General features: G+C 32.4%; 1 protein-coding gene across 4 annotated transcripts in view; it reads left to right on the top strand.

Moving 5' to 3' along the window:
- Positions 1-22,297, top strand: part of Lrrc40 (leucine rich repeat containing 40) — a 70,807-nt gene extending 48,510 nt beyond the window's left edge. For 2 of the 4 annotated variants that reach the window (XM_027949519.3, XM_071617943.1), the window contains exons 10-15: positions 6,417-6,522; positions 11,516-11,623; positions 14,026-14,136; positions 16,168-16,245; positions 18,294-18,479; positions 20,523-22,297. In XM_027949519.3, the coding sequence (XP_027805320.1) occupies positions 6,417-6,522; positions 11,516-11,623; positions 14,026-14,136; positions 16,168-16,245; positions 18,294-18,479; positions 20,523-20,628 (695 nt within the window). In that variant the 3' untranslated portion in view covers positions 20,629-22,297. The remainder of the gene's footprint in view (positions 1-6,416; positions 6,523-11,515; positions 11,624-14,025; positions 14,137-16,167; positions 16,246-18,293; positions 18,480-20,522) is intronic. The other 2 variants (XM_071617942.1, XM_071617941.1) reach the window with 2 other exon arrangements.
- Positions 22,298-26,321: the final 4,024 nt, after the last annotated feature.

The raw sequence follows: 26,321 nt of genomic DNA, 5'->3' as shown, positions 1-26,321 counted from the left end.
GGTGGTGAAAACTTCAAGAGGTAGACATTGGCTGGAAGAAATTATGCCTTTTGAGGAATGCATTAGAAGAGGATATTGGGATCTCAATCCCCCCTCTTCTCTCTCTTTACTTCCTCGCCTTCGTGAGATGACTAGGCTTTCTCTGACACAGACTCTTGCAGTAATGTCCTATATCACCACAGACCCAAAGAGGGTCAAGCAATTGTGGACTTAAACCCTGAGCCAAAATATACCTTTCCTCCTTACAAGTTATTGGTCTCAGGTATTTAGTTGCAGTGACAGGAAATTTACATCTCTCTAGAGGCACATATGAATCACCTATGGAAATTATAAAAAATATAGAGCCCAGGCCAGATGTTAGCCCAATTGATTCAGAATTTGGGGATAATAGGTTCTAAACCTTTTAAATAACAAAGTAAAATTAGATTTAATTGCATCTAAATTTCCTGGAGTTCTTTGAGAAAAAGGCTGAACCTCTTCATTTTTACTCCCACACCCCCATCTTTTAGCTTAGCTTTTCTCCTTTGCTCCTTAATTATTCTCAGTTTTAGAAGTAGAAATTGAATGGGTAAAAATTGAAGACAGTATTAGTAATTCCATTCGAGGGATTTGGGTTGAATGAGGTAGAAACTTTGGGCTGAAATGAGGGGCTTGATAGTGGAAATTCTTTACTTTGAGGATACAGAACAATCCAGAATTATGAAGTTATTGTTAAACCACGACTCAAAAGACCACCAACTCCAATTTTAAATCAAATTAAAGCAAGCTTGTAATTCTGGCCAGGACTGTCTCTCCCAAAACCCTGGGCTAGAGAACAGTACCCCAGCTCTCTAGGAGCAGTTTTATAGCACAAAAAGTTGCAAAGGGGGTTGTCTTGAGAATTTACAGATAACAGGATTTTGACAAGCATAATACAAAGGTAGATAGTAGGTTAATGATCTACATGGCTTAACATTTCAAGGTAGGGAATAAATTTAGATCTCAACATCAGAATTTATGAAGTGCCACTGAGGTTTTAGAGAGGGTTGTTATCTGGTCAAGGGGAGCCAGAATTTATGAGGCACCACTAAGGTTTTAGAGAGGGTTGTCATTTGGTCAGGGAAAACCAGGCATAGGTGAGTTCAAGGCATGGGCAGGAATTTCAAACAAGTTTAGAAATCACAGTAATTTATAGTAAAAACAGAAATTGACTTTTCATGACTTTGTGACAAGATGGTTCCCAATCTTAAGGTGGAATTAGGCTGGGTTCATCAGTTATGTTCCATTTAAAGTAATCTTAGAATTTTGGAAGTTACTAAAAGGTACTTGTCTGTGAAGCTTCAAGTATAGTAGCATTCTACAGATTCCTCAGACTTCATTATATGAAAGAGAAATTTTATTCTCTGAAAATATATTTGGTTTTGTTGGTAATTAATTTATATTCTCCTCAGTGTCTAGCAGAAGCCCAGTAATTCATGTAGGATGTACATATACTTTTTGCAATGACTATTTTTATCCTTCTCAGCAAAGAGTTAATTTCAAGTCCTTGTTTCCCTACAAATATAACTCTAAAATTGAATTATACTCTATCTTTTGCTGGGCTGGGGATGTGGCTCAAGCAGTAACGTGCTCGCCTGGCATGCGTGCGGCCCAGGTTCGACCCTCAGCACCACATGCAAACAAAGATGTTATGTCCGCCGAAAACTAAAAAATAATAATGATAATAATAAATATTAAAATTCTCTCTCTCCCCCCCTTTAAAAAAATTTAATCTTTTGCTAAATCCAAAGAACTTAAGCCATTCTTCACAGAAGGCCATCTTTATTATTATGTGTAGATTTTAACTGATGTTTTGTTAATTTAACCCACAGATCTCTATCTATAAAATGAATATAATACCTTCTTGAATGATTGGTTTTTAAGGATCAGAATTTCATGAGGTGGCATGTGTGAAATTTTTACTTTGAGGTGGCTTTTTTAAAAAACAGAATTCCAGATAAATCTGACCTCTGTTTACTTGTTAATTGTTCTCCAGGTAAAAATCAATAGCCTGGGTAAATATCAATGAGCTATAAAATTTTGTTTTCATTGTTTATAAAATATCTTCCTAGGGACTGAGTTTGAGGTTTGCAAAAATTTAGCAATCTCATATTCAGATCTCGTGCTAGTTAGTTAAACGCTCATAGGATATATTTTTAAACAAAGAACCTTATGAAGTAATTTTAAGCTAGAGTTCTTAAGTGAGTGTAGTTTCTAAAGTTTGTCCAGTTTATGTGAGAGATGTGTTCTATTTGTGGCTGTACTGTCTGTCTAGTGTGAGATTCTACCAAGTTGCTAAAGGTCCCAAACGGGTGCTGCTGTGGTTAACTTAATCCCCAATACTACAGTATTAAAAGTTGTGGACCTTAGGAGGTGATTGAGCCATCATGGCCCTACCCTCATGGGATCGGCACTGTTATAAAGGAGTTCAAGGTTGAAGGGAGCATTCTCTCATCCCTCTGCCTTGTGAAGAGATGAGACAAAGCCTTCACCAGACACTAAATGCCAGCATCTTAATCTTGGACTTCTCAGCCTTCAGAACTGTCAGAAATAAATCCTTACTGTTATAAATTACCCAGTGTATAATATTTTATTATAGTATTATAAGTGGACTAAGACAGATGGTTACTCCAATTATGTTATCCTAATACACAAGCTTAATTACATTATTTGATTATAAAAACTGCCTTTGCTCAAGCTCCATCATCTGATTCTGTGTTCTGAGTTTAATTTCTTACTATGTTACCTGGATCATCTTTCTATGCTACAGGTGGTAGATAGAATGTTAACCTCTCAATCTTATCTATTCTAATCCCTGCAACCTGGGAATGTGTTATCATACATGGAAGAGAGCAGTTAAGATTCCTAATTGGTTAACTTTAAAATAAGAATATTTTCATGAATGAAAGGGTTGACCCAGTATAGTCATAAGGATTCTTAAAAATTGGTGTGGAATGCAGAGGACAAGTTCAGCTATAGGATACAAGAAGAATACACTGTTCTTGGTTTTAAAGAGAGAGGAAGAAAGGAATATATGTGGCTTCTAGAAGTTGGAAAGGAATGGAAACAAATTCTTCCTGAGGAAAAGTAATGCAGACCTACCAAAACCTTGATTTTAGCCCCTTGAAACCCATTATGTTTCTGAACTAGAAAACTACAAGATCATAAGTTTGTGTGTTTTAAACCACTACATTGGGCTGAGAATATTGATAAGTAATAAATCCTTGCCTAGAATGCTGTGAGTCCCTGGGTTTGATAACTAGTACAGCAAAACCAAACAAAAACCAGTAAGTTTGTAGCAATTTATTAATAAAGCCATAGAAAACATTCCATAACTTTGATAAAAATTATAATTTGGCATCATTTTCAATTTCTTTGCAATTCTATAGTACTAAAGTGTGAGCAATTACCATCCAGCTATTAGGCTTAGGGTGGTAGACTACATACAGCAGATCTGGCCATAGTCTGCCATGCAATGTCTTTATTTTTACATTCCCAACCCCTAATACAATGACTGCCAAAGCAGAGAGCATAGTAACAGTTTATGGGGTAAATAAATATATGTTCTAATTAGAGTTAAAATCAGGATTATTGTTAGGTATGCATTATTGATTTATGTTCAATAATGTTCAATTTATGTTCTTTTGTGTGGTAAAAGTAAGTTGTTAAAGTGAATATAGTTTCTAAAGTTGACTAAAGAAATAGGTTAAGATGGGTTTTCAAACTTAAGTGTCCATTGGAATCACTTGGTGGGTCTGGTAAAACACAGATTTCAAACCCTCAGGCTTACATTTTTTAATTCAGTACCTTTGGGTGGAGCCTGAAAATTTGCAGGCTGATATTGCTATTCTGGTGCTCACTCTTATGACATTTCATTCCTCAGCCCCTCTTGGATGCACTCTGGGCAAGCTAGCTGCACATGTTCCCTGAGAATTCGGCCTGTTTTTCTCTTCTGTAGCCATCCAATCTGTCCATGGAGGTTATAGTCTACAGGCTTGCCTAGTACAATTACTAGTTTCCCTGAGGTTTGTTCCTCCTTCCCAACCCCTAGCCTTCCTGCCTCAGAAAATAAACATTCATTTAGTTCTTTTCATTTGAATAGAGAATAATAAAGCTAAACTTTAAAACAATCTAAAATTGAAATGGAGACATTAAAAAAGTTAACAAATTCTTTAAATCCTATTATTGAAAAGAATCTGAGATTTTGATTCCCTACTGAGATGACTATCCTCCTGGAGGGTTTACCTGGCATCTTAGATTATATAAGACTTTCTATCAATCACTCCACAACACACTACTTCCACGCAAGTGAAGTACAACCCTTTGCTTCTATTACCCAGAGATGGTGGGATCTGTCAGGTTTTCTGATCCCTTTCAAAGCTACTGGCAAGGCTGAAGAATGTTTGCTTTTAAGGGGTAAATTGAAGCTCTGAAGATGTCCTGATTGGGTGACACTCATTCAGCTAAGTCACCCACCATGCCCTCCTAATTCACCAAATAAATAAATTTAAGAATTTCTTAAAATAATTTCTCTCTTTTTTTCTGTATGTGATTATCTTCTTATTTGGCTGTGTTCCTATCAGTCAGTTGAACAATTGTTTTTTGTTTTTGTTTTTTTCTCCCTGGAAACTTGTAGGATCTTTTCTTTGTTGCCATTGTTCTGAAATTTTATGATCATATACTTCAATGTGATTGTATTTTTATTCATTCTATTTGGCATTTAGTGGGCTTTTTAAATTTGAAGTTTTTAAAATTATTATTTAGGGTTTTTAAAATTAAAGGCAGTAAATGGACTGGGCTTGTGGCTCAGTGGTAGAGTGCTTGCCTAGCATGTGTGAGGTACTGGGTTCAATTCTCAGTACCACATGTAAAAACAAATAAATGAAATAAAGGTCCATCAACAACTAAAAAAAATTTTTTTAAAGGTAGTAAATGTACATGTGAAAAAAAAATTAACCAATATATGAGCATATATAAAGAAAGTAAATTTACCTTTTCACCAATCCCCTTTCCATATACAATAGCCCATTCTCTTTAGTTCTTTATGATGGTGATTATTAAAAGCACCTCTTTAGAAATCAAGAATATCATAATATATAATCATGGTAATGTACATACATATTTTAAAAATAGGCACTGGGGTTCTGGCTCTGGTAAAACACTTGCCTAAAGTGCTTGCTTTACCAGAGCCAGAACCGCAGTCCCTATTTTTAAAATATGTATGTACTTGCCTAGCATACGTGAGGCACTGGGTTCGATCCCCAGCACCACATAAAAATAAATAAATAAAAGTATCATGTCCATAGACAACTAAAAAAATATTTTTTAAAAAATAATGCTGAGTTTTGCCACTACTTTATCATTGCCTCTCTGCTTATGTAATTTTGGAAAAGTATTATATAGTAATATAACCAAACTTCTGGGAAATTTCTAAATACGAAAGTACTTACTTGATACTTATATTTATGTTCATGTCTTTTATTATTTTGAGACAGTCTCACTAAGTTGATTAGGGCTGAAGCTAAGTTTCTAAGGCTAGCTTTGAACTTGTAATCTTCTTGCCTCAGCCTCCCAAAGTCATTGGTATAAAAGGTGTGCATTACTATACCTGGATTTTTTTTAATTCACAAAAAGTGTACATGTATTTTAATTGTTTTTTATTAATGAATAACTGATAAACTCAGTGTGAGAGAAACACACTTAGTAATATTCAACAAATATTTATTGAATGCCTACTGGGCTAAAGCAATATCAGTGAGATTAATAATTCTCAAGTTTTCCTTTGGATTGTCTTATGCTTAACATTAATGAATTCTGGGACTACTTCATTTTTTTTTTCACATTGTTAAAAATAAGTACTTTAATTCACTTCATTCTAGATTGTTCTTTGCAAAACAAAAGAATCCCAAACAATCAAAAAACCCACAAAGTCATTTCTTTTAAATGTATATTGGTTTTTTTTTTTTTAAACACCATATGATGACAGTGTTAAAATAGTCTCTGGAATTTAGTGAAGTGGTTGATGATGTGTGAATATGTGATCAGACATATATGTTAGGAAAATATGTATTGCAAATAACGTATTATATTTTAAGATTTTAACTGATAAAATATCTAAGAGTTTGACTACGGAATTTGTTGGATTTTAAGTGATTAAGAATAATTAGCTTTATTGTATTCTAAACTGAAGCTAGGTATATTTTTATGTATTTTATGTACTTTTATGTATTTTAACTAGTATGTTCTTGATGGAGATTTGAGTTAATGGGAATGAAGCATGTGACTAAATGCACTCTAATAATATCTAGAAGTCATGCATACTATTTTTATATATTATTAAGATTTTTGAAAATGACTGTAATATAAATATTGGTTTTATATGCCTTTTCTTTTGCCAGATGATGGGCCTAGTCAAGACTCTGTTACTGAGACTGCCATGACATTGCCAAGTGAATCCAGAGTGAATATGCATGCTATCGTCGCATTAAAAATATTAGACTATAGGTATGTAATTCATTTCTTCCCCTTTTCTAATTTTTTTTAATTCATGCATTATAACTGTATATAACAGAGGGATTCCTTGTTGCATATTCATACATGCACATAATATATCAGAATTATTTGGCCAGGGTCGCTCCTCAACACTTCTCCCTTCCTCCCTCACTCCCTCCCCACCTCCTTTCCTTTACTGATCTCCCTTTGATTTTCATGAAATTCCCACCCTCTTTTTCTTTTCCTTTGTCCTCTCTAGCTTTTATATACAAGAGAAAACATGACCCTTGACCAGCTGAGTTTGGCTTATTTCACTTAACATAATGGTCTCTAGTTCCATATATTTTCCTACAAATGACATAACTTTTATTTTTCTTTATGGCTGAAAAAAATTCCATTGTGTAAATAAACCACATCTTCTTTATCCATTCATTCATTGATGGACACCTAGGCTTTTTCCATAATTTGGCTATTATGAATTGTGCTGTTATAAACATGGGCATTCATGTGTCACAATAGTACTTTAATTCTTTAAGATAAAAATCAAGGAGTGGTATAGCTGAATCTTATGATGCTTCCATGCCTAGTCTTTTAAGGAGCTTCCATACTGATTTCCATAGTAGTTGCATTAATTTACAATGCCACAAACAGTGTAGAAATGTCGCTTTTTCTTCACATTCTGTCTAGTATTTATTTGTATTCTTTTTAAAAAATATTTTTTTAGTTGTATATGGACACAATATCTTTGTTTATTTTTATGTGGTGCCTCCCAGTGCCTCCCAGTGCAAGGCAAGCTCTCTACCACTGAGCTGCAGCCCCAGCCCCTATTATTTGTATTCTTGATGACTACCATTCTGGCTGTTGTGAGATGAAATCTCACTATAGTTTTGATTTGCATTTCCCTAATTGCTAATGACGTTAGACATTTTTTCCATCTCTCTGTTGGCCATTTGTATGCGTATTTAATTAATTTGCCTATTTATTAATTGGGTTATTTGATTTTGGTGTTAAGTTTTTTGAGTTCTCTATATATTCTAGATATTAATTCCTTGTCAGAAGAGTAGCTAACAGGTGCAGTGGCGCACACCTGTAATCTCAGTGGCTGGGGAGGCTGAAGCAGGAGGATTGTAGGTTCAAAGCCAGCCTCAACAAATTCGAGGCACTAAGCAGCTCAGTAAGACCCTGTCTGTAAATACAAAATAGGGGAGGGGATGTGGCTCAGTGGTCAAGTGCCCCCAAGTTCAATCTCTACTACCGAAACAACAACAATAGAAGTAGTAGCAAAGATTTTCTCCTATTCTGTAAGTTCCCTCTTCATATTCCTAATATTCTTCTTTGTTGTTCAGAAGCTTTTTAATTTGGTGCCATCACATTTATTAACTCTTGGCATTATTTCCTGAGCTTTAGAGGTCCTATTAAGAAAGTCGTTACTTGTGCCTATGTGCTGTAGTGTTGACCCTACATTTTCTTCTAGGAGTTGCATAGTTTCTGGTTTAATTCCTAGCTCTTTGATTCATTTTGAGTTTATCTTTGTGCAGGATGAGAAATAAGGGTATAGTTTCATTCTTCTACGTGTGAAAAACCAGTTTTCCCAGCACCATTTGTTAAAAAGGCTGTCTTTTCTCCAATATATGTTTTTGGCACCTTTGTCAAGGATCAGATGTTTGCAGACATGTGAGTTTGTCTCTGTATATTCTATTCTGTATCACTGGTCTATGTGTCTTGTTTTTATGCCAGTTCCATGAAGTTTTTATTATTATGACTCTCTAATATAATTTGAAGTCAGATGTTGTGATGCTTACAGCATTGCTTTTTTGGCTTAAAATTGCTTTGGTTGGTGTTTTATTCTTCCAAATGAATTTTAGGACTTTTTTCTAGTTTTGTGAAGAATGTTTTTGATATTTCGATGGGGATTGCATTGAATCTATATACATCTTTTGGTAATATGTACATTTTAAGAACATTAATTCTGCCAGTCATGAACATGGGAGGTCTTTCCATCTTCTGGGGTCTTTTTCAATTTCTTTCTTCAGTGTTCTATAGTTTCCATTGTAGAGCTCTTTTGCCTTCTTGGTTAGATTTATTTCTAGATGTTTTCTTTCTTTCTTTATTATTTTGAGGCTATTATGAGTGAATTGTTTTTCTGATTTCTTTCTCGGCAGATTCATTGTTGGTATTATAGGAAAGCTATTGATTTTGGTATATTTACTTTGTAATATGCTACTTTACCAAATTTGTTTAAAAGACATTACAAAACACATAGAAATCTTTCAAGAAAGAATCTTCAGAAAAGGAACAATTGGTGAATAAAAATTAATCAGAGTACCCAGAATAATAGCAATTGCAAAAAGAGTGATGAAATAAATGCACATTGAAAGTATAATGAACTTAACTGCCCATCCTTTAAGTGATTTGTGTTTATTATACTTAAGCTGTATTAATAATATTTTAATATTGAATATAAAATAATTAAGATATAATTATAAAAATAATATTAAATGTAAAATGATATAAAAGAGACTTATTATTGGTAATAAAGTGCTTTGAATCAGTATCAGAGAGTATTGATCCAGAGGTTATCGGAGGGTAAATCTGTGTTAGTTAAATAAGAGATACTTTTCATTTAGTTAATGAAGAACCTGAAAAACAGGCAAAGCTTGAGAGGCTAATTTAACCAAATATTAGTTAATAACATGACATAGTTACAAGGTGCTCTTATAGCAGATATATTAAAACTGAAGCCATTACAATGTTAGTATATAAATTGAGTTTAAAAACCTAAAAATTTAATGGAAGTATATTAATTTGGGGAAAGATGATACCTTATAAAAATAAGAGATACAGTCAAGAGTTTCTGGTGATTGGTTCAGGTATGGGTACTGCAAGGAAAACAAAGAATACAGACTCAAGTCAGATAGGTGACTAGATTTATTCAAGAATCAACACAACTGAGCTGGGCACAGTGGCTCATGCAGGTAATCCCAGCGGCTCAAGGGGCTGAGGCAGGAGGATTGCCAAGTTCAAAGCCAGCTTCAGCGAAAGTGAGGCTCCGATCAACTCAGTGAGACCCTGTCTCTAAATAAAAAATACAAAATAGGGCTGGGGATGTGACTCAGTGGTTGAGTGCCTCTTACTTAATCCCCAGTACCATAAAAAAAAAAAAATCAAAAAAAAAAAATCAATACAACCATCATCAGCGTCTGGCCACTTATCCTTAACATGTCAGTAAAAGCATGTTCTCGGTATTCGGGATACAGTCTCCATTTCCCATTGTTTTTCGTTCACATTGTTCTCATGTCTTGTTTGCCACTCTTTGATGTATGTAGAAATTAACTGCTCTAAGCCAAGTTTCTTTTGTCACACTAACATAGGCAGTATTCCTCTATATCTACATTTGTATTCCTTTTATATAGCATTGTACCTTAGCATATCTTCCACATAATGTAATCTGTTCAGTACATGTTCTTGAAATCTATTAAGTACCAAATTCTATGCTGGGTACTTTATGATTTATAAGGTAGTATTTAGGATATGTAGGATAACCTTTTCTACTTTTTAAGGGCATAGATACTACAAAAGCATGAAAAAAAGGGTATGTCTTAGGTTGCTTGGATTACAACTTTTTATTGTAACTTGTTTTTCTCAATACTTTAATTTGAATCAAGTATTCTTTTTAAAATATAAAATAATGGGGGGCTGGAGTTGTGGCTCTATGGTAGAGCACTTGCCTGGCATGTGTGAGGCCCCGGGTTTGATCCTCAGCACTGCAAATAAGTAAATAAATAAATAAAGTGAAAGATCCATTGACAACTAAAAAATATCCAAGCAAGTGTAAATGCATTCAACTAAATTCTAAAAATAGTCTGACTCTTTCAACTTTGATTGGCATAAATCATTTATCTATGATTCGAGCATTTATAATTAAAAAGATGAAAATGCTATATCTGTACAACAGAAAATGGAGCACTAAAGCAGAAGTGGGAGGCATAATAACTGGAATTTTGTCCTTTTTTCCTATCTGTATTATGATGGCTTTCTTACTCAGTTCCATGTAATACGTTCTCTTGTCCTTATAGTCCTTATAGTCAGTCATTTGTCATTCCATGTAAGTTTCCTTGAAGTGAATGACATTGTGTTAAGCATTAATAGTGGTTAAAAAAATAATAATAATATCTAGCTCTTCAGATTCTGATTTTAAAGTACTAAGCTTCAGGGAAGGTAAATTGCAAACTCATTAATGGTAGAACCAGGAATAGTTTGTCTCAGTCCAGTATTCTGTCTACCTAGTCACATACCAGGAGAGAGAAATTTGTCTAGGTGATTGACCTGAAACTAATTTAGTATAATGTTGAACTTTTAAAAGTGATATTTTGTCATACCCAAAGAAAGTTGGCAGATAACCCCCTCTTACACATTTTTTAAGAAAAGGGGCAACAACTAACTTTTAAAATTATGGATTTCTTAGTCAGAGGTAAACATGTCCATTTGCTATATGATTTCTAGTTTTCCTAGACTCTGAAAGTATTTTTCTGTTTTTGTTCATATTTTAGTATGCAAGTGTGCAGAAAGTGTGGCACAATGTGTTGTAACACAGTTCACTGTCTCAATTCTGAACAGTGAGCTGGTAAATTTTTGTGCCATTCTTAACAAAACTTCATAATCACTACCTTGGAAATTTTTTTTTGCCAGGGGTGGGGGGGTACTAGGGATTGAACTCAGGGGATTTCGACCACTGAGTCATATCCCCAGCCTTATTTTTTGTATTTTATTTAGAGATAGGGTCTCATTGAGTTGCTTTAATGCCACTGTTGCTGAGGCTGGCTTTGAACTTGCAGTCCTCCTGCCTAAGCCTCCTGAGCCACTAGGATTATAGGTGTGTGCCGCCACACCCAGCTTACCTTGGAAATTTTTATAAAATATTTGAAAACCTTTAAAAATGAAGAATAACAATTATATATTTCTGACTTGCTAAGAATATTTCATTTTTATATCATTTTTCATTTAGTGATAAGCAAGCACCTTTCATTCCTGATGAAGTGTTTGATGCAGTAAAAAACAACATCATCACTTCTGTTAACTTCAGTAAGAATCAACTATGTGAAATTCCAAAAAGGTAAGAACTATTCATGATGCAGTTTCTATTAAGTCATGACTCATATATTAGAGGAAAATTGCAAAACGTCTATGATAATTTTAGGGAGGTAAGAGGATTCTTAAAACTTTCTCTTTCCTTTACATTGTAAACTTGGAAAGTAGGTATTAAAGTTATTAAAATATTAAATTAATTTTCCTATATAATGAAATATTAAAGGAAAATTGTTAAGAGACCACAGAATGCCAGGTTTGTGTGGATTTATAAAAATTTCATTTTGGACCTTAATGAATTGCCAAGCCACTGAAATTTCCTAGTGATTAAAAAAAGCAAAATTGAACCTTGTTAATAATTTCTTCTCTGAAAGAGTTCTTCACTTACAATTATTAGAACTCAGTTGCCTTATAGTTTGTACTATTTAGTACATCTTGGGTTATGAAAGGAAATTAGTATATTGTTGAATTTTTTAAAATGTTTGTTACCTAGCAGGAAACTATATACCCAGACAAACTTGACAAATAATCTAGTGATTAATACAACTGTGAGACTGAATATAGTAATAAGGAACTTGAGCAACAGAGTCAGTTGCTTATTCTGTATCCTAGATCTTCTAAGTGTGGTTTCGATCAAGTCACATAGCTGCTCTTAGTTTTCTCACCTATGAAGTAGGAATAATAATAATATCTGTTTATAAGAATTAAATTAAAGAACAAAATCCAGATATCATGTTTAACCTGGCCTAGAAAGCACTTACATATTAAAAGGGAAAAAAAATGATGAGGACAATATATTGAGAAAATAGAATGGCTTTTGTCTGACTGTCCCCAAATTTTTTCATGTTTGAAATTTTTAAAAAGGTAGTCAAAGCATAAAATTCATTCTGTTTACAATACATAGTTCAAGAAATATAGGTCCTCAAGGATGACAACTTTAAGAACATTCCTTGCAAAGGGAGATCTGGCTCATCTTCTGGTTTTTCCTTGTTTAAAGGCCCGAGAGGATATTTGATAGGATAGTTGAACATTTAGATTTGTTTGCAGATAGGATAAGTTTGTTTTGGGGGGACTAGGATCAAACAAGTAAATTGGGAATAAAGATAAATTTAAGATATTAACTTATTACTTTCTCATTTTATTCCACAAATCTGGTTCTTGTGCAAAACATGTTATTGTGTTCCCACAGTTATTGTGCCACTTTTTTTTAGCAACTTAGAAAGTCAAAGAAGAAAGATAATAAAAACATACTTTGTTTTAGAGAATTTCTAAACCAATTCCTCTCTTTCTTACATTTTTAATTTATAATTCATACATTTTTACCATATTTTCTGACTATAAAAACAATTTATATTCATAAGATTTTTGGACCAAATGAAGGGACCTATCAGTTATAGTCCTATCACTGATATGTTCTGTTGACTTAAAGATACTTTATTTCATGCAGTTCCCATCTGTAATTATACATACATATTTGTTTACCTATGTTGTAAACAACCCTTTAAAAATCTAATTTACTTATATAGCATATGGTTAATTACAGCGAGAAATCATTTTTTCTTTAGGCCAAATTTCCAGAAAAAATACCAAGTCAAAGAATTTGACTTATAATGTGTATATCTAATAACTTTTTTGAAAATGTTTTGTCAGTTATACATCAAAACTCTTATATTCCATCATCTGCATAGCATTTCACATTTATTCTTCTTCTTTGCTAATGTGATAGACTAAAAATGTTTTGTTACAGTTTAACTTTTGTTTCTTAGCGATCATGGTGTAATTAAAACTATTAAGCTTGCTTATACTTACTTAGAAATGATTAATATTTCCTCTTTAAGTCTTTAACCTAAGCTGCTTAGTGGTGTCACTTGCCAAACCTACAAATTCATTTCATTTTCTTATAATCGTCATTAAATTAATGACAATTTAGATAATGGATACTATAAAAAAGTTAATATCATATTTTTAAAATATTTTGAGGTAGACTGAGAAAATAGCCCAGTAGTAGAGAAGTCACTCAGCGTGTAAGAGACCTTGAATTTAACTCCAAGAACCTCAAAAAATAAAACATATATGTTCAACAATTTATTTCATGGATTCAGGTCATTAACAGAATAAGTATAAAAATTTCCTAGACCTGCTTTTTCCCATTTGTACCACACTTCTTTTAAATGCTGAAGTGAGTATATTTTAAAATTAAACTTCAACATAGACTTAGGATCAAATAGAAATCTTAGACAAAGGATAGTAATAGCTATCTAATTTTTAAAATTTTTATTAGCTACATAACTAATTTTTTGTGAAAAAATAAAACATAGAAAGTCATAATTAGAAATAATATAGGACTTTTTTCTGTTATGTTCTGCTTTGTTTTGAAGTTCTAAGAGTGAATTCAATGCTAACATTTTTTAACAACTATTTTTGTTTCAGGATTATAGAACTGAAGGAAATGGTTTCTGATGTCAATCTCAGTTTTAATAAGCTTTCCTTTATATCCTTGGAGTTATGTATGCTTCAGAAATTGACGTTTTTAGATCTAAGGTATTTATTGCTATTGTTGTTTGACTTTTTCAAAATTATAACTTGTCTCTAAGTTTTGCCTAACTTGCCTTTTATGTCATGTTTTCATAGGTAAGTATGGAAACTGGTCTTTATTAACAATACTCTAATGGAAATCTAAAATTAAGTATTAAAGAAACATTTTAATCAGTTAGCATTCGTAAGCACTTTATAAGTTGTGATAAGACAAAATTATTTAAAATGTTAAAAATAATAGCACATTCTTTAGATTCCTACCTAAGCAAAATTACAAATAACACAAAATATTTGTAATATGGAAAATATTTCCTTTGTATTGTTTATTTCCTGCAAGTAGATAGCATAAAATTGGCACAACCCTGTGCTGGCACAGCAGTTTGCAAAGCTTCTCTTTAAGGAAACTACTTGGTTTCACAATAGTTTGTTAAATACACAAGGCCATAAAAAAAAAGAAAAGAAAAAGAAAACACCTGACAACAAAAAGAAACTGCTTTAGGCTTTATGGAAGTAATAGGACGTTTAAGTGTGTCCAACTTGAAGTGATGGAGATTAAAAGTATGACAGTTCTTTAAGGATACCATTAGATGTCTCAAGAGTTAGTTACTTACTTAGAATCTAATTTTTTTTTCTTTTTTTTTTGGTAAACTATATATTTTTGCTTGGACTTTTCCATGCCTTTATATTATTCCTAGATGTGCCATCATTTATTTAAAGACTAACTGTTCCTGCTTTGCTCAGTTTTCAAATAACAAGTTATATCTTTTTTAGGCTTTGTTCTTGTACAGATGTATTTTTACTTACGTAATTCAAGTAAATGTACTAACATTCTGTTCCAATTAGATGTGGAACTGCTTCTATATGGGGATTGCAATTATAATAGGAAAACTATAAAAATCATATTTTAGTTCAGTAATAATGCAGCTGAGGAAATGAATCCATCTCTCCATTGCTGCTATCTGTCTATTTTTGGCTCAATCTTCTGTTTGTATAAATGGGCCTGTCTGTATCTGTACCTGGAATTTCTAATTAAGCGACCAAATTTGACTTTCATATCTGATAGCAATAACTATAACATTGTCTAGGAAAAGAATAGTAATCAGCGATGGGTTATTCAACACAACTTAATATAGATAATAGTTGGAGAAAGATATAAAGAAAAAAAGGACATATGTTGTACCACAGAAAGTAAGATTCTTATGACACATTTGGCTTGACTTTGTATTAGTTTCTTTTAGTTATATATAATATTAGGGGTTCATTTTAACATAATTATACATTTATAGAATATAAAGTCTTCACTATTAAACCTAAAGAAGTAGGTTAGAGAAAATTACTTGGTTTTAATAGGCACCTAGTTGGGAAATATTCTCTAACAAATGTTTTCTATTAGTAGTTATTCTGTCTCTGCCTTCTTATTAATCTTCTAGCATTGTTCTCAGATCCTTCTAATAATGAATAAGATTCTGTTTATTGCCATGTTTCATTATAACACCTAAAAATCAATATATTCACTGTACAAATTGAAATTTTATACTTAGAATAGAAATGAACTTGCTTAATACCTCGAGTAGAAAGATCCAGGTTTCCAAACCTATAAAATCTCTTTAACATGTTTTATTTTTTCTTGTAATGTTTCAGTTCTTCTTGGAGTAAAATGTCATGTCTGTTTACAAGATATACATATTAACACTGAGAGAATATTTGTTTTGTGCGGAATTATAAACATGACTAGACCATGACAAGTATTGCTGAACACAATTTGATAGAGTTAAGAGATTAGTTTACAATGTTTATCTTGTTGAGTATTATTAAAAAGTTGTTTTCATTATCATTAGGTTGCATATTGGTGTTATTTAGATTGGATACACTAACCAAATGCTTGACCCAGTTGACTCAGAATTCTCAGAATTCAGCATTAATGAGATCAGATTAGGACTGACAAACTGATATGTGTACTGTTTTCTGCTCAAAATTTTAATTATAAATTAAACTCATAAAAATTTTTATTTTAATCTATTTTGATTTCTAATTTAGGAACAATTTTTTAAGTTCTTTGCCTGAAGAAATGAAATTGTTGATAAGACTACAAACGATCAATCTTTCCTTTAATAGGTAAGAGAACAGATAATTCTAACAGCCATTCTATGGAAAATATATTGATCTTTCTTACTAGAGAAAACAATTTAAAAATGAAATAACAAAAAGAACCCATATTTTTACTTTATTTCAATATCCAGGTTTTATTTCATTTTGTTTTATTTAGAATTGAGAGCAATGTTGCTTTCTTAGAATTCTCACAATTGATGTCTAGCAGATTTTTTGTTCCATTTTACAATTTGTAGAAACCTGTAGCTTAGTAGAAAGACAAATATACAAATAAATAATTGTAATAAATAATTTATGGTGAATAATCGTAATTGCTATAATGGAAACATAGTGCATAGGAAAAGGTCCACTGAGATTAACTGAAGGTAGAGGAGGTAGCATTGAAACCGAGGCTTAAATAGACATTTGCTAGGCACTTGGGGAGAAGATCCTAGTTAAAGCAAATAGCATGTGCTAGGCCCAAACATATATAAACATGGTATGTTTGAGAAACTTCAAAAAATTCAATATGCCTTGCTCTATAAATTGAGGAGCTAGTGGTATAGCACAGACAGACAAGGTTGGGCATTTGAACAATAACTAGCCCCGTAAGAGCTTTTTAAGCTAAGTGAAACAGATTGTTTTTCTACAAATACTATCATGATTCTGCAGATAATTCGGAATAACTAATATTTATTAGGAGCAATTTATCTGCTGGTGCTGTGCTAAATACATGAATTAACCCTCTGTACAAAAATCCTATGTTGTAGATTCTGTTAGTATTTGTATTTAAAAAAGCAAAGATTCAAAGTTAAAAAACTTACTTAAGGTGTACAAAAAAGTAAGTTATAAAGCTGGGATTTGAGTCTGGGTGGTTTTGCTCCAAAAGTGGGGCTGTTAGCACCTGTGGCATGTTGTTTAATATGATAAAAATTGATTCTAACCGCAATTTAATAAAACTACTAAAAGCTAATATTTATTGTAACCCAGATAATCTAAGGTTTTCAAATATATTTATTTCATCCTTAGAACAAATTTACATATTTTAGTACTATTATTTTTCCTTATGTATAGATGAAGAAGCTAATGCATAGTAATGTTAAAATATATACTTATTTTAATTTTTATTCCTTCACTATTTGTGTTTTGTCACATATAGTGTATACCATTATTGTCATTATTTAAAAATATATGCACAGCTCAGATCTCTCCTAATTTTTACTTATAGATTGAGCTATCAGGTATCTGTTGAGCTGTCTCTTGAGCTCTCAGTTGAATTGTAGTCTTGGTTATTGACTCTTAGTGATAGTGGGACTTCAGAGTTGTCTTGAGTTTCCCCATCACTATCACTTCTTTGTATCCAAACAACGAAGGAAGGAGGGAAGGACAGTATGGTGAAATGAAAAAGCCACAGATAAAAAGTTCTCTATTAGCCCTTCCTTTTCTTAGCTAGTTCAGGTTACAGTTTACCTCATACTGAAAATGGGACTGCCTGTATCCCTAAAGGGGACCTCCATGATTTTGTTAATTGTGAGTAATTACTCTGAGAACTATTAGCCTTTCTGTTTTTGTGGCATTCTCAGGATTGGCATGGATAAGGATGTCAGTATCTATGCTAATTTGTCATCTTTTTAAAGAATCTGTAATGTACTCATTGTGGAAGCTTCAGTCAAAGCAAAATATAAATCTCAAATTTTTCATAATATATTGGCAGCAACTCATAAGTTAATATGAACTAAGGACGAATACCTGCATGAATATATTAAATAGAAAATCTGAGGAAGATTTCTTTTCCCCCTGAATGAACAGAAAAACATGGAAGAATTTATTCTGAAGTTTTGTTTGATTTTATACAATCAATATAGTCTGTCCAATTAATATGTTTTTCAAGGTTTCCGGAGTTAGTCCATTTTCTTTATTTTCTGGAAAGTTTGAATTTAGGACACAACCAAATATATTGTAAAATACACTAATGGAAATGTTATTTCCTGGTATAAAACTTAAGATCATCTATTTTAAGGATTTTGGCCTCTGATTCTAGTATATTTAGGTGTTCTGTTCATGTTTATTAATAGATTCAAAATGCTACCTGAAGTTCTCTATCATATCTCAACGCTTGAAACAATTCTGATTAGTAACAATCAGGTTGGATCTTTGGATGCTCTGAAAATGAAGATGATGGAAAATCTTAGCACATTGGACCTTCAGAATAATGACCTCCTGCAAATTCCACCAGAGCTTGGTAATTGTGTGAACTTAAGGTACACTGTTCTATTGAAGTTTTCCACTTATTCAATTTATTTGTTGAAGTGATTTGTTGTTGTTCAGATAATGTTTTAGGAAGTGAAGTAACAAATAATATCCTGTTAAAAATAATAATTAACAAAACTCAGAATTCCAATTCTGTTTTTGAAATTTATCAAATATTTTTCTTGTTTTTATATATATGTTTTCTTATATATGTATAAACATGCTATTTGTATCTAGTAGTATTTTTCTCATCTATTTCTTTGGGAGTTTTTTTTGGGGGGGAGGGTACCAGAAATTAAACCTGGGGTGCCTAACCTCTGCCACATCCCCAACCCTTTGTATATTTTATTTTGAGACAGGGTCTGGCTAAGTTACTTAGAGCCTTGCTAAGTTGCAGAGGCTAACTTTGAACTCAGGATCCTCCAGCCTCAAAATTCTGAGATGCTGGGATTACAGGCATGCACTACCATGCCAGTTCTCATCTATTTCTTTTGAAAACTATCCATATTCTCCAAGCAGAATTACTCTCTATTCTGATTTATCTTTCTTTAGAAAAGAGATATTCCCAAACTTAGAACATATCACTGGTTACATGTATATAAAAAGAATTTGAGATGTTAATAAAAAGCCAATTAGTTAAGCAGAATATGTTAGAAATATTTTAATTAGTAAAAACTGCATGGTAATTGGTATATTTCACTTCACTGGGGCAGCACTGGCATCTGCTCTGGTACCTCATAATAGTAAGTTATAGAAGATGAGTATTGTTGATTCTCATTATTTGCTGTAGTCGTGTTCTATAAAGTTACTATGAACTGAATTAGTGAATATTGAACTATTGTTTCTAGGGGAAATACAGTGTAAGACTTTTGCAAAAGTCTGGTCATAATATTTTCATACATCCATCAGTACATAACCTTAGTTTGTGTGTGTTTCAGTGTATAAAGACATGTCATTATTGATTCATTAGCTTTGAATTCATGGCCCACAGCATTATACATTATGCCTGACTACAGCTTACTCCACAATTGTGTTTTCTCCGAAGGCACATTTGTGCTTAAAGAAAATCAGATAGCACTTCAGCACTATACTTGGGGGCCATTTTTAACAGTGGAATCACCAACAAAAAGTACAAAAATTTGAAAAATGTGGCACCAAATGGACCACAGAAATGACATTTGTTTACAGTATAAGAGCTGAAACAAGAAGGCAGAACTTCACCTTGTATGACTTTAATGGGGTCATACCAGTCTGGTGACTCAAATTTTCTCCTGCTCCATGAATAATCTTGGAAGTGTCACACATATTGATTTGGGGGTTAAAAACAAATTTTAATGAGTAGGCAGATTTGCAAATATGAAATCTGTGAGTAATGAGGTTCAACTATAATCAACTCCTTTTTCTATAAATTCAAATATATCTTTTAAAAAAACATAAATATTTGGAGATATAATTTAGATAAACTGTCTTGACTTTTATTTACATAAATTCTAAAGATATTACAAATTACATCTCTTCTAATTGAGGATATTTCATTAATTATGTAAAGAAACGGAAGAACAAGCCCTTAAATCTATATTGAGCCTTATTTCCACACATAAATGTATGCCTGCTCAAGGGTGGGAGAGGTCAGATATATGTTAATATTTTACAGGGCGAGGAGGACCTAATACATTGATTACATTATAGTCCTTGGCAAGGGTACTTGACAGTTTGCTCATTCTAATACTTGTCTAACTCTAATTCAGTCTCAAGTCTCTCTTGCCTCTGTATATTTGTGTTTCCTCATCTATAAAATGAATGTTCATATCCTAAAAATATTGATTTTATATACAAGGAATGTATATTATCTTTTATATAATAGTTGTTCAACTTGTATTGTTTGGGTTATTATTTTAGTTGTAATTCCAACTATTTAAATGTTCAGTTTTGAAAAGGGACAAATATGAAAAATACACATTTTATTTATAGAATTGCAAATAAAAATTTATTTCCATTAAAACATCTCAATAATAGAAAATGTTGAAATTCTCAATCTCTCTCTTTTTTTTTAGAACTTTACTACTAGATGGAAATCCATTCCGTGTTCCTCGAGCCACTATATTAATGAAAGGAACAGCTGCTATATTGGAGTATTTGAGGGACCGGATTCCTACTTAAATGATCCCAGTCATCATGTTAAATCTTAGAAGAATATTACATTTTGTTTTAGTATCATCCTAAAGGTGATTGCTATAACTGATCTTCTAGTTTCTCAGTTATCACCCAGCCATTGGTATAATTGGCCTGGGCTATTATCACTGCCAATAAATATTTTCCATTGATAACTATTCAACATTTTTTCTAAAGTGTTGTGTACATTTATAACGATATTAACTACATACACTTATGGAGTGTTCATACATTTTGTCTGAATGTTTTCCACAGGATTTATCCTACATTTATCCCACATTCATTCCCTTAAAATTTGTAAGCACTTTCTTTGAAAGTGAATTTTTATGTAAGATGATTTAATATTTTTATAATAACAAAGCATTTTTGTAGAATTGGGTTTCTTTTTTCCTCATTTCTTTTTGTAATCCATACAATATAACCAGTTGACTTGAATATGAGTATTTAATTTCTACTTTTTTATTAGATGTAAAACCAAAATGAAATTTATTTAATACTTTTTTGTGAGTTAAAAAAAAAGACTTCATTACCTGTGATAGGACTTTTGTGATATGGTTGGTCAAGTTTTAAATTAACATTTACTGTCTTATTTTGGCTTTAAACTAGTTGGAATGTTTCTTTTCTAATGATTGAATAAGTCTTTTCCTCCTATTTTATGAAATCATTTTATCAGATTTGCTAATTTCTCAAAAATAACAAGACATGATTATTGGAGAAAATAATGAAAGCGTATTATAACTGCTTTCACGATTTTGACTTTAAAATTTGGCATTTTTAAAAGTGATGCCTTAGTATTGTTTTCGTATGATAATCTAGTACTTTTAGATTTAGGAGAATTAAAGATTGGATCTGTATATTTTCCCCCTGGGGAGTGTAAACATTTAATCACCTTTTGTCCCTTAAGGGGGGAAAAAATGAAGACCTTATTAATTCTATTGGTAGCAGCAACAGAAAACAACATATACCATATAGAAATCTTAAAGCTAATGTGATATAGTAGCACATGCCTGTAATCTCAGCTATGCAGGAGTCTGAGACAAGAGGATCACCAGTTCAAGGCCAGCCTCAGCAACGTAGTGAGACCCTGTCTCCAAAATGTAATAAAGGGCGCTGAGGATGTAGCTCAGTGCTTGTCTAGCATGTGTGAGGTCCTGGGATCAAGCCACAGTACCAGACATACACACACAAAAAAAAAGAAGGGCAGAAGGGAAGAAAAAAGGAATGAATCTTAAAATGAACTTTGTTTTAAACACTTATTCAGCAGGTATTTGAATACTTAATATACTTGGGTATGTTTTAGTCTGACTTGTGCATCTTTTTATTTTCAGCACTTTAATTTTAAAATTTACTTTGTCTTGATAAGATTAAATTTACAGTCATACAGTCATTTTCTAAAAGGGAATTTTATATAGATAAACTCAATTTAATAGAAATTAAATATAAACATTTTTGTTTACACCAAAATTATCAGAATTAAGTTGATCAGTCATTGTGACACCATATAATTCTATTAAGTATCCAATTCAATAGCATGTTTATCTATAGATATGTAGATAGGTAACTTTTAGATGATTGAGGCATGCTTACATAATGAAAAATCATTGCTAATAAAGATAAATACATGTTCATAATAAAAATTACATTTTTCAAATATTGATTACAGTGTTTGTTTTTGTTTCTTTTAAAACATGCCCTTTTCATGTCACAACTCTGTTGCTAAGAAGTCTGCTTTGATAGTAAACAAAAGACACTTTACAATAAGGTGACATTTTATTATTTATACAATAAAGAGACTTTTATGTTATTCAAAACACTTTTTTTAAATACTGAAAAAGTTGAGTACACCAAAGCCGAAAAATGGCTCTGCTATACACTGCACAGCATTATTTTAGTCCCTGTATTTTATATCTGTACAGAAAGCATCTTCAAAATGCATTCTAATCACATTGTACACCTTTACCAATTAGTGTCAATACATAAAATAAAACTGGAGAATACAGCTTGCATTTGCAAATTAACCTACAAAGTCATTTCACTGATTCAGTAAATTTAAAATATAGATTCATAGGACTTCTTTGCACGGAAAATGAAGCGGTTTTCAAGGTTGTTATGGTTTCATACTGCAAAAAAAAACCATTAAGTACATTCACAATCTATGTTAATAAAGTAGTAAATATGTTTTCATTCAGTTTTATTTACATCAATGTTGTTCAACTAAAAAGTACTGTTAATCATGATACAATAGTCCTTTTAACACATACAAAAATGACAATTTTTATATATAATTTTAAGCTCAAAATCACAATTATCTCAAAATATTAATTACAATACAGCCATTTCAATTAAACATGTCATGATTTGATTTTTTTTTTATAAAATGTTAAAACTTTCTTTATTAAAGTAAGCAATTTGTTTGGAGTTGACTAGCATATACCCAAGTAGAAAATCTTAAATGTTAAGAGGTGTTTCCTGCCCCTCCCACCCGAATTTGTATACAGCCACCTAGGCTAGCAAAGAGACAGAAAAGGCCCCAATTTATAAAGATTAAGCCTCTTTTGCTATACTGCTGTGGCCTGTTGGTTCTTCCATAAAAGCTTTACAAGGGGAGTATCAGTAAATGATGCAGTGAAATGCATGCATTAATATACAGTATGTCTATGTAAAATGTCAGCATTTACTAATGCACATTAAAATGTTCACAGAGACTGCAAAAGAAGTCATAAATAAAGAAGCACTTTATCTACCAATTGCATATTGTAAACTTGAAAACTACTTGTTAACATAATGGAATTTCTTTGAAATCAGATCCCAATTCAAGTTCTTTCTCTGACTAAAGGAACTCTGGTTACTTGGCCTTAAGATGTCACTGTTGTGCTGCACATATGGTAGTGAAGTCAGATATTATAAAAGAATATGACTCTAGAGACTGTCTTCATTTTACTAAAATAATGACTCAAAGTTGCATCACTGCCTAAGAATTTTTCTTAAACTAACAAGAGAGTGAAATATTTCACTAACTGATTAATATGACCTCAGATGAAAAATTTGTGTTTGTATTTGGCACATATGAAAATATTAATTTATGTAAGTGAAATTAGAACTTTATAGAATAATAAAAGCATTATGCCCCAAAATAACAGAGGTCAAAAGTAAGTAATTATAGTTCAAAAAATAAAGAAAATTTTATACTTAACCTCAAAACAATATATAGAGTACCTTTTTTACTTATTAACAAATCATTTGAAAACTTACCACTGTTATCCTTTAGAATCACTTCTGTTAATTTAATATTTCTTCTCTGAATAGAATGAGACCATGGTTCATATTATGATTTACATATATCCAGCTCGGTGAGGGGTGCCCTTGGGTGGTGGTAAAATGGAAAAAATAACACTATATATGCAATAATCTACAGTAATCTTGCAGTAAACTTTTACAAGGTCATTTGTGATAGTCTTTGAGCAGAATTCTGTAGATTTACCTCTGATTTTCCATATTAAACTTGGGAAAAAATTCCTCCTCCTCATGTAGACAATGTTATCATCCCTAAGCTTCCTTTAGTCCCTTCTATACAATGTGTACAAAGAGAAACTTGATTGGTTCCTCAATCAAAATATATGTGGTTGATCTCTCAATTATCTTTCTCTTTATTCCAAACAAAATAATAAGGCTTTGCATTTTACAGGAGGAAAACTGTTAAAGAGAAATGCCTAATCATCATCGAGCAGAAGTATTAAAGATTTATTGCATTCCATTGACACTAGGTGTCATCAAAGCTAAAACTAAATTCTTAAGAGCAAAACAACATAAAACATTGTTTCTGACCTGAATCAGATGCCTTTCCCACATTCAAGACCAGTAAGAGTCCTCTTGGGTGGAAAGACCAGTATTGAAAATAACTTATTTCAATAAATAGTACATTCTGAAAATAAATTATAAATTAACTTTTCTAGCAAGTATGGGAACTGCTTTATATTCTTTCTGCCTGAGAGTTTCATCTTGGATTTCCTGACTAAATGAGAGATTCTTCAGTAGAGAGCTAGGACAGTGCAAGAGGGATAGAGAGATACAGGAAATAAAATGTGATTTTTTTTTTGTCCATTTGTCAAATGCTTTCCTTAATCCGGCTCTCTTAAAGGTCAACTGACCTGCATACTTAGGCATTATTTAACCTCATTACTTCAGCTGTGCAAAACAAATGAGCAAAGAAAAACCCTCCTATGTATACGTGTCTATACATAGACACAAAACCTGAGTCACAACAAGTTTTTATTATAAGAAAACTTTTCTTAATGTAGGAAAATAACCTATAAAGAGCCAAAAATAGCTTTGTACAATATATGCAGCTAACTTTAAAACTCACTGTGCTTAAGTATCGCATTTTATAAGACTCGGCAAAAGGGGATCATTTACATTGCTAATTTTCATAACTATAACTGAGATAACTACATTTTTTTATTTCTAACATATATTTTCATTCCCCTGAATTCATCAACTTTAGGAAAAAAAATCTATACACACATTTAAATAAATCTTACTCAATTTCTGACAAACTTCCTGATTTTTTCTAAATGTTGAGGACATAGGAGTTTGGGGTTACTAGTGCCAAGCAATGTTGAAATTCTAAAGTTTAAAACATAATCTATTAAGAGAAACATTACTAGCAAAAATATTTTATAGATGGAGTTGAGCCAAAGTCTGAATGAAGTTATTCTTCTTTTCAGGCTCCCGTTCTCTTCTCTATCTCCATCCTCCATTTCCTTAAGTTTCTTACCTTTTTCATACTTGAACACTGAATTATCCCAACTGAAGCTCCCTTGCTCACATGAAGCCACCAGTTACAGTGTCCTCTTTCTTATTTCTCTCTCCAGTACCTCAAGACTCTGGAATAATTTCTTGATCTCCCATCTGGTGCCATTTAACTAATCCTAGGAGAAAATGCTTAAATGTTGTCCCCACTGTCCTGTCATTTGATACTGATTCAAGGCTCAATTCAGGACATAACTTATTCCCTGTGCTATATGTCAGATGCATATTGAGGATATTCTTATAGAAAAATGAGTGAAACTTGCTTTTCCATGTTGACCCCAGTGGTTTGTCATTATTTATGCATTAATCACTGACACTTTTGGAGAAGAAAGCCATCGGAATAAAAAGGTTTAATCCTCACATCTGTGGTTCAATGGGAGATCTGAATACTTGTATCAGTAGTTGAAGGAATTCTGGGCAGTGCTTGTGTATGCTATCTTTTCTCCTGGGCCAGTGAGCCTGGTTTAGGGATAGGATGTGAAATGCACACAGGAGGGGAGGAGATTTTTGGCATTAGCAAGGGAACTGTAGTCTCCTGTCTGATTAACGACAGTTGCCTGAGAAGGATTTTGCATTGTGCAGAAGGCTAAAAGCAGAGTCACACTTTCTTTGCCAACAGACTTGTTGCCATGGGAACCAATGCAGGAAAATGAATATATGACGGGACACGAAGGATTAAATGTGGAAAAAAATGATAGGGAGTTGGTTTCTACAATTGAGCATTTGGGATTTAAAGAAACAGGGTGTTCCTCATGTATCCAGTTCAACAAAAATGGACAAAATGACTTGGCTGGTTGCTGGTCCTAGGAGGCAGATGTACAGAATGCCGGGAGAAAGGAATATTCATGTTGCCTATAAAGGGAACTTTGTAA

This window comes from Marmota flaviventris, chromosome 10, assembly GCF_047511675.1.
Source record: "Marmota flaviventris isolate mMarFla1 chromosome 10, mMarFla1.hap1, whole genome shotgun sequence".
Taxonomy (NCBI): domain Eukaryota; kingdom Metazoa; phylum Chordata; class Mammalia; order Rodentia; family Sciuridae; genus Marmota; species Marmota flaviventris.
The sequence above is the reverse complement of the archived record's forward strand: the minus strand, read 5'-3'. Positions and strand labels throughout refer to the sequence as shown.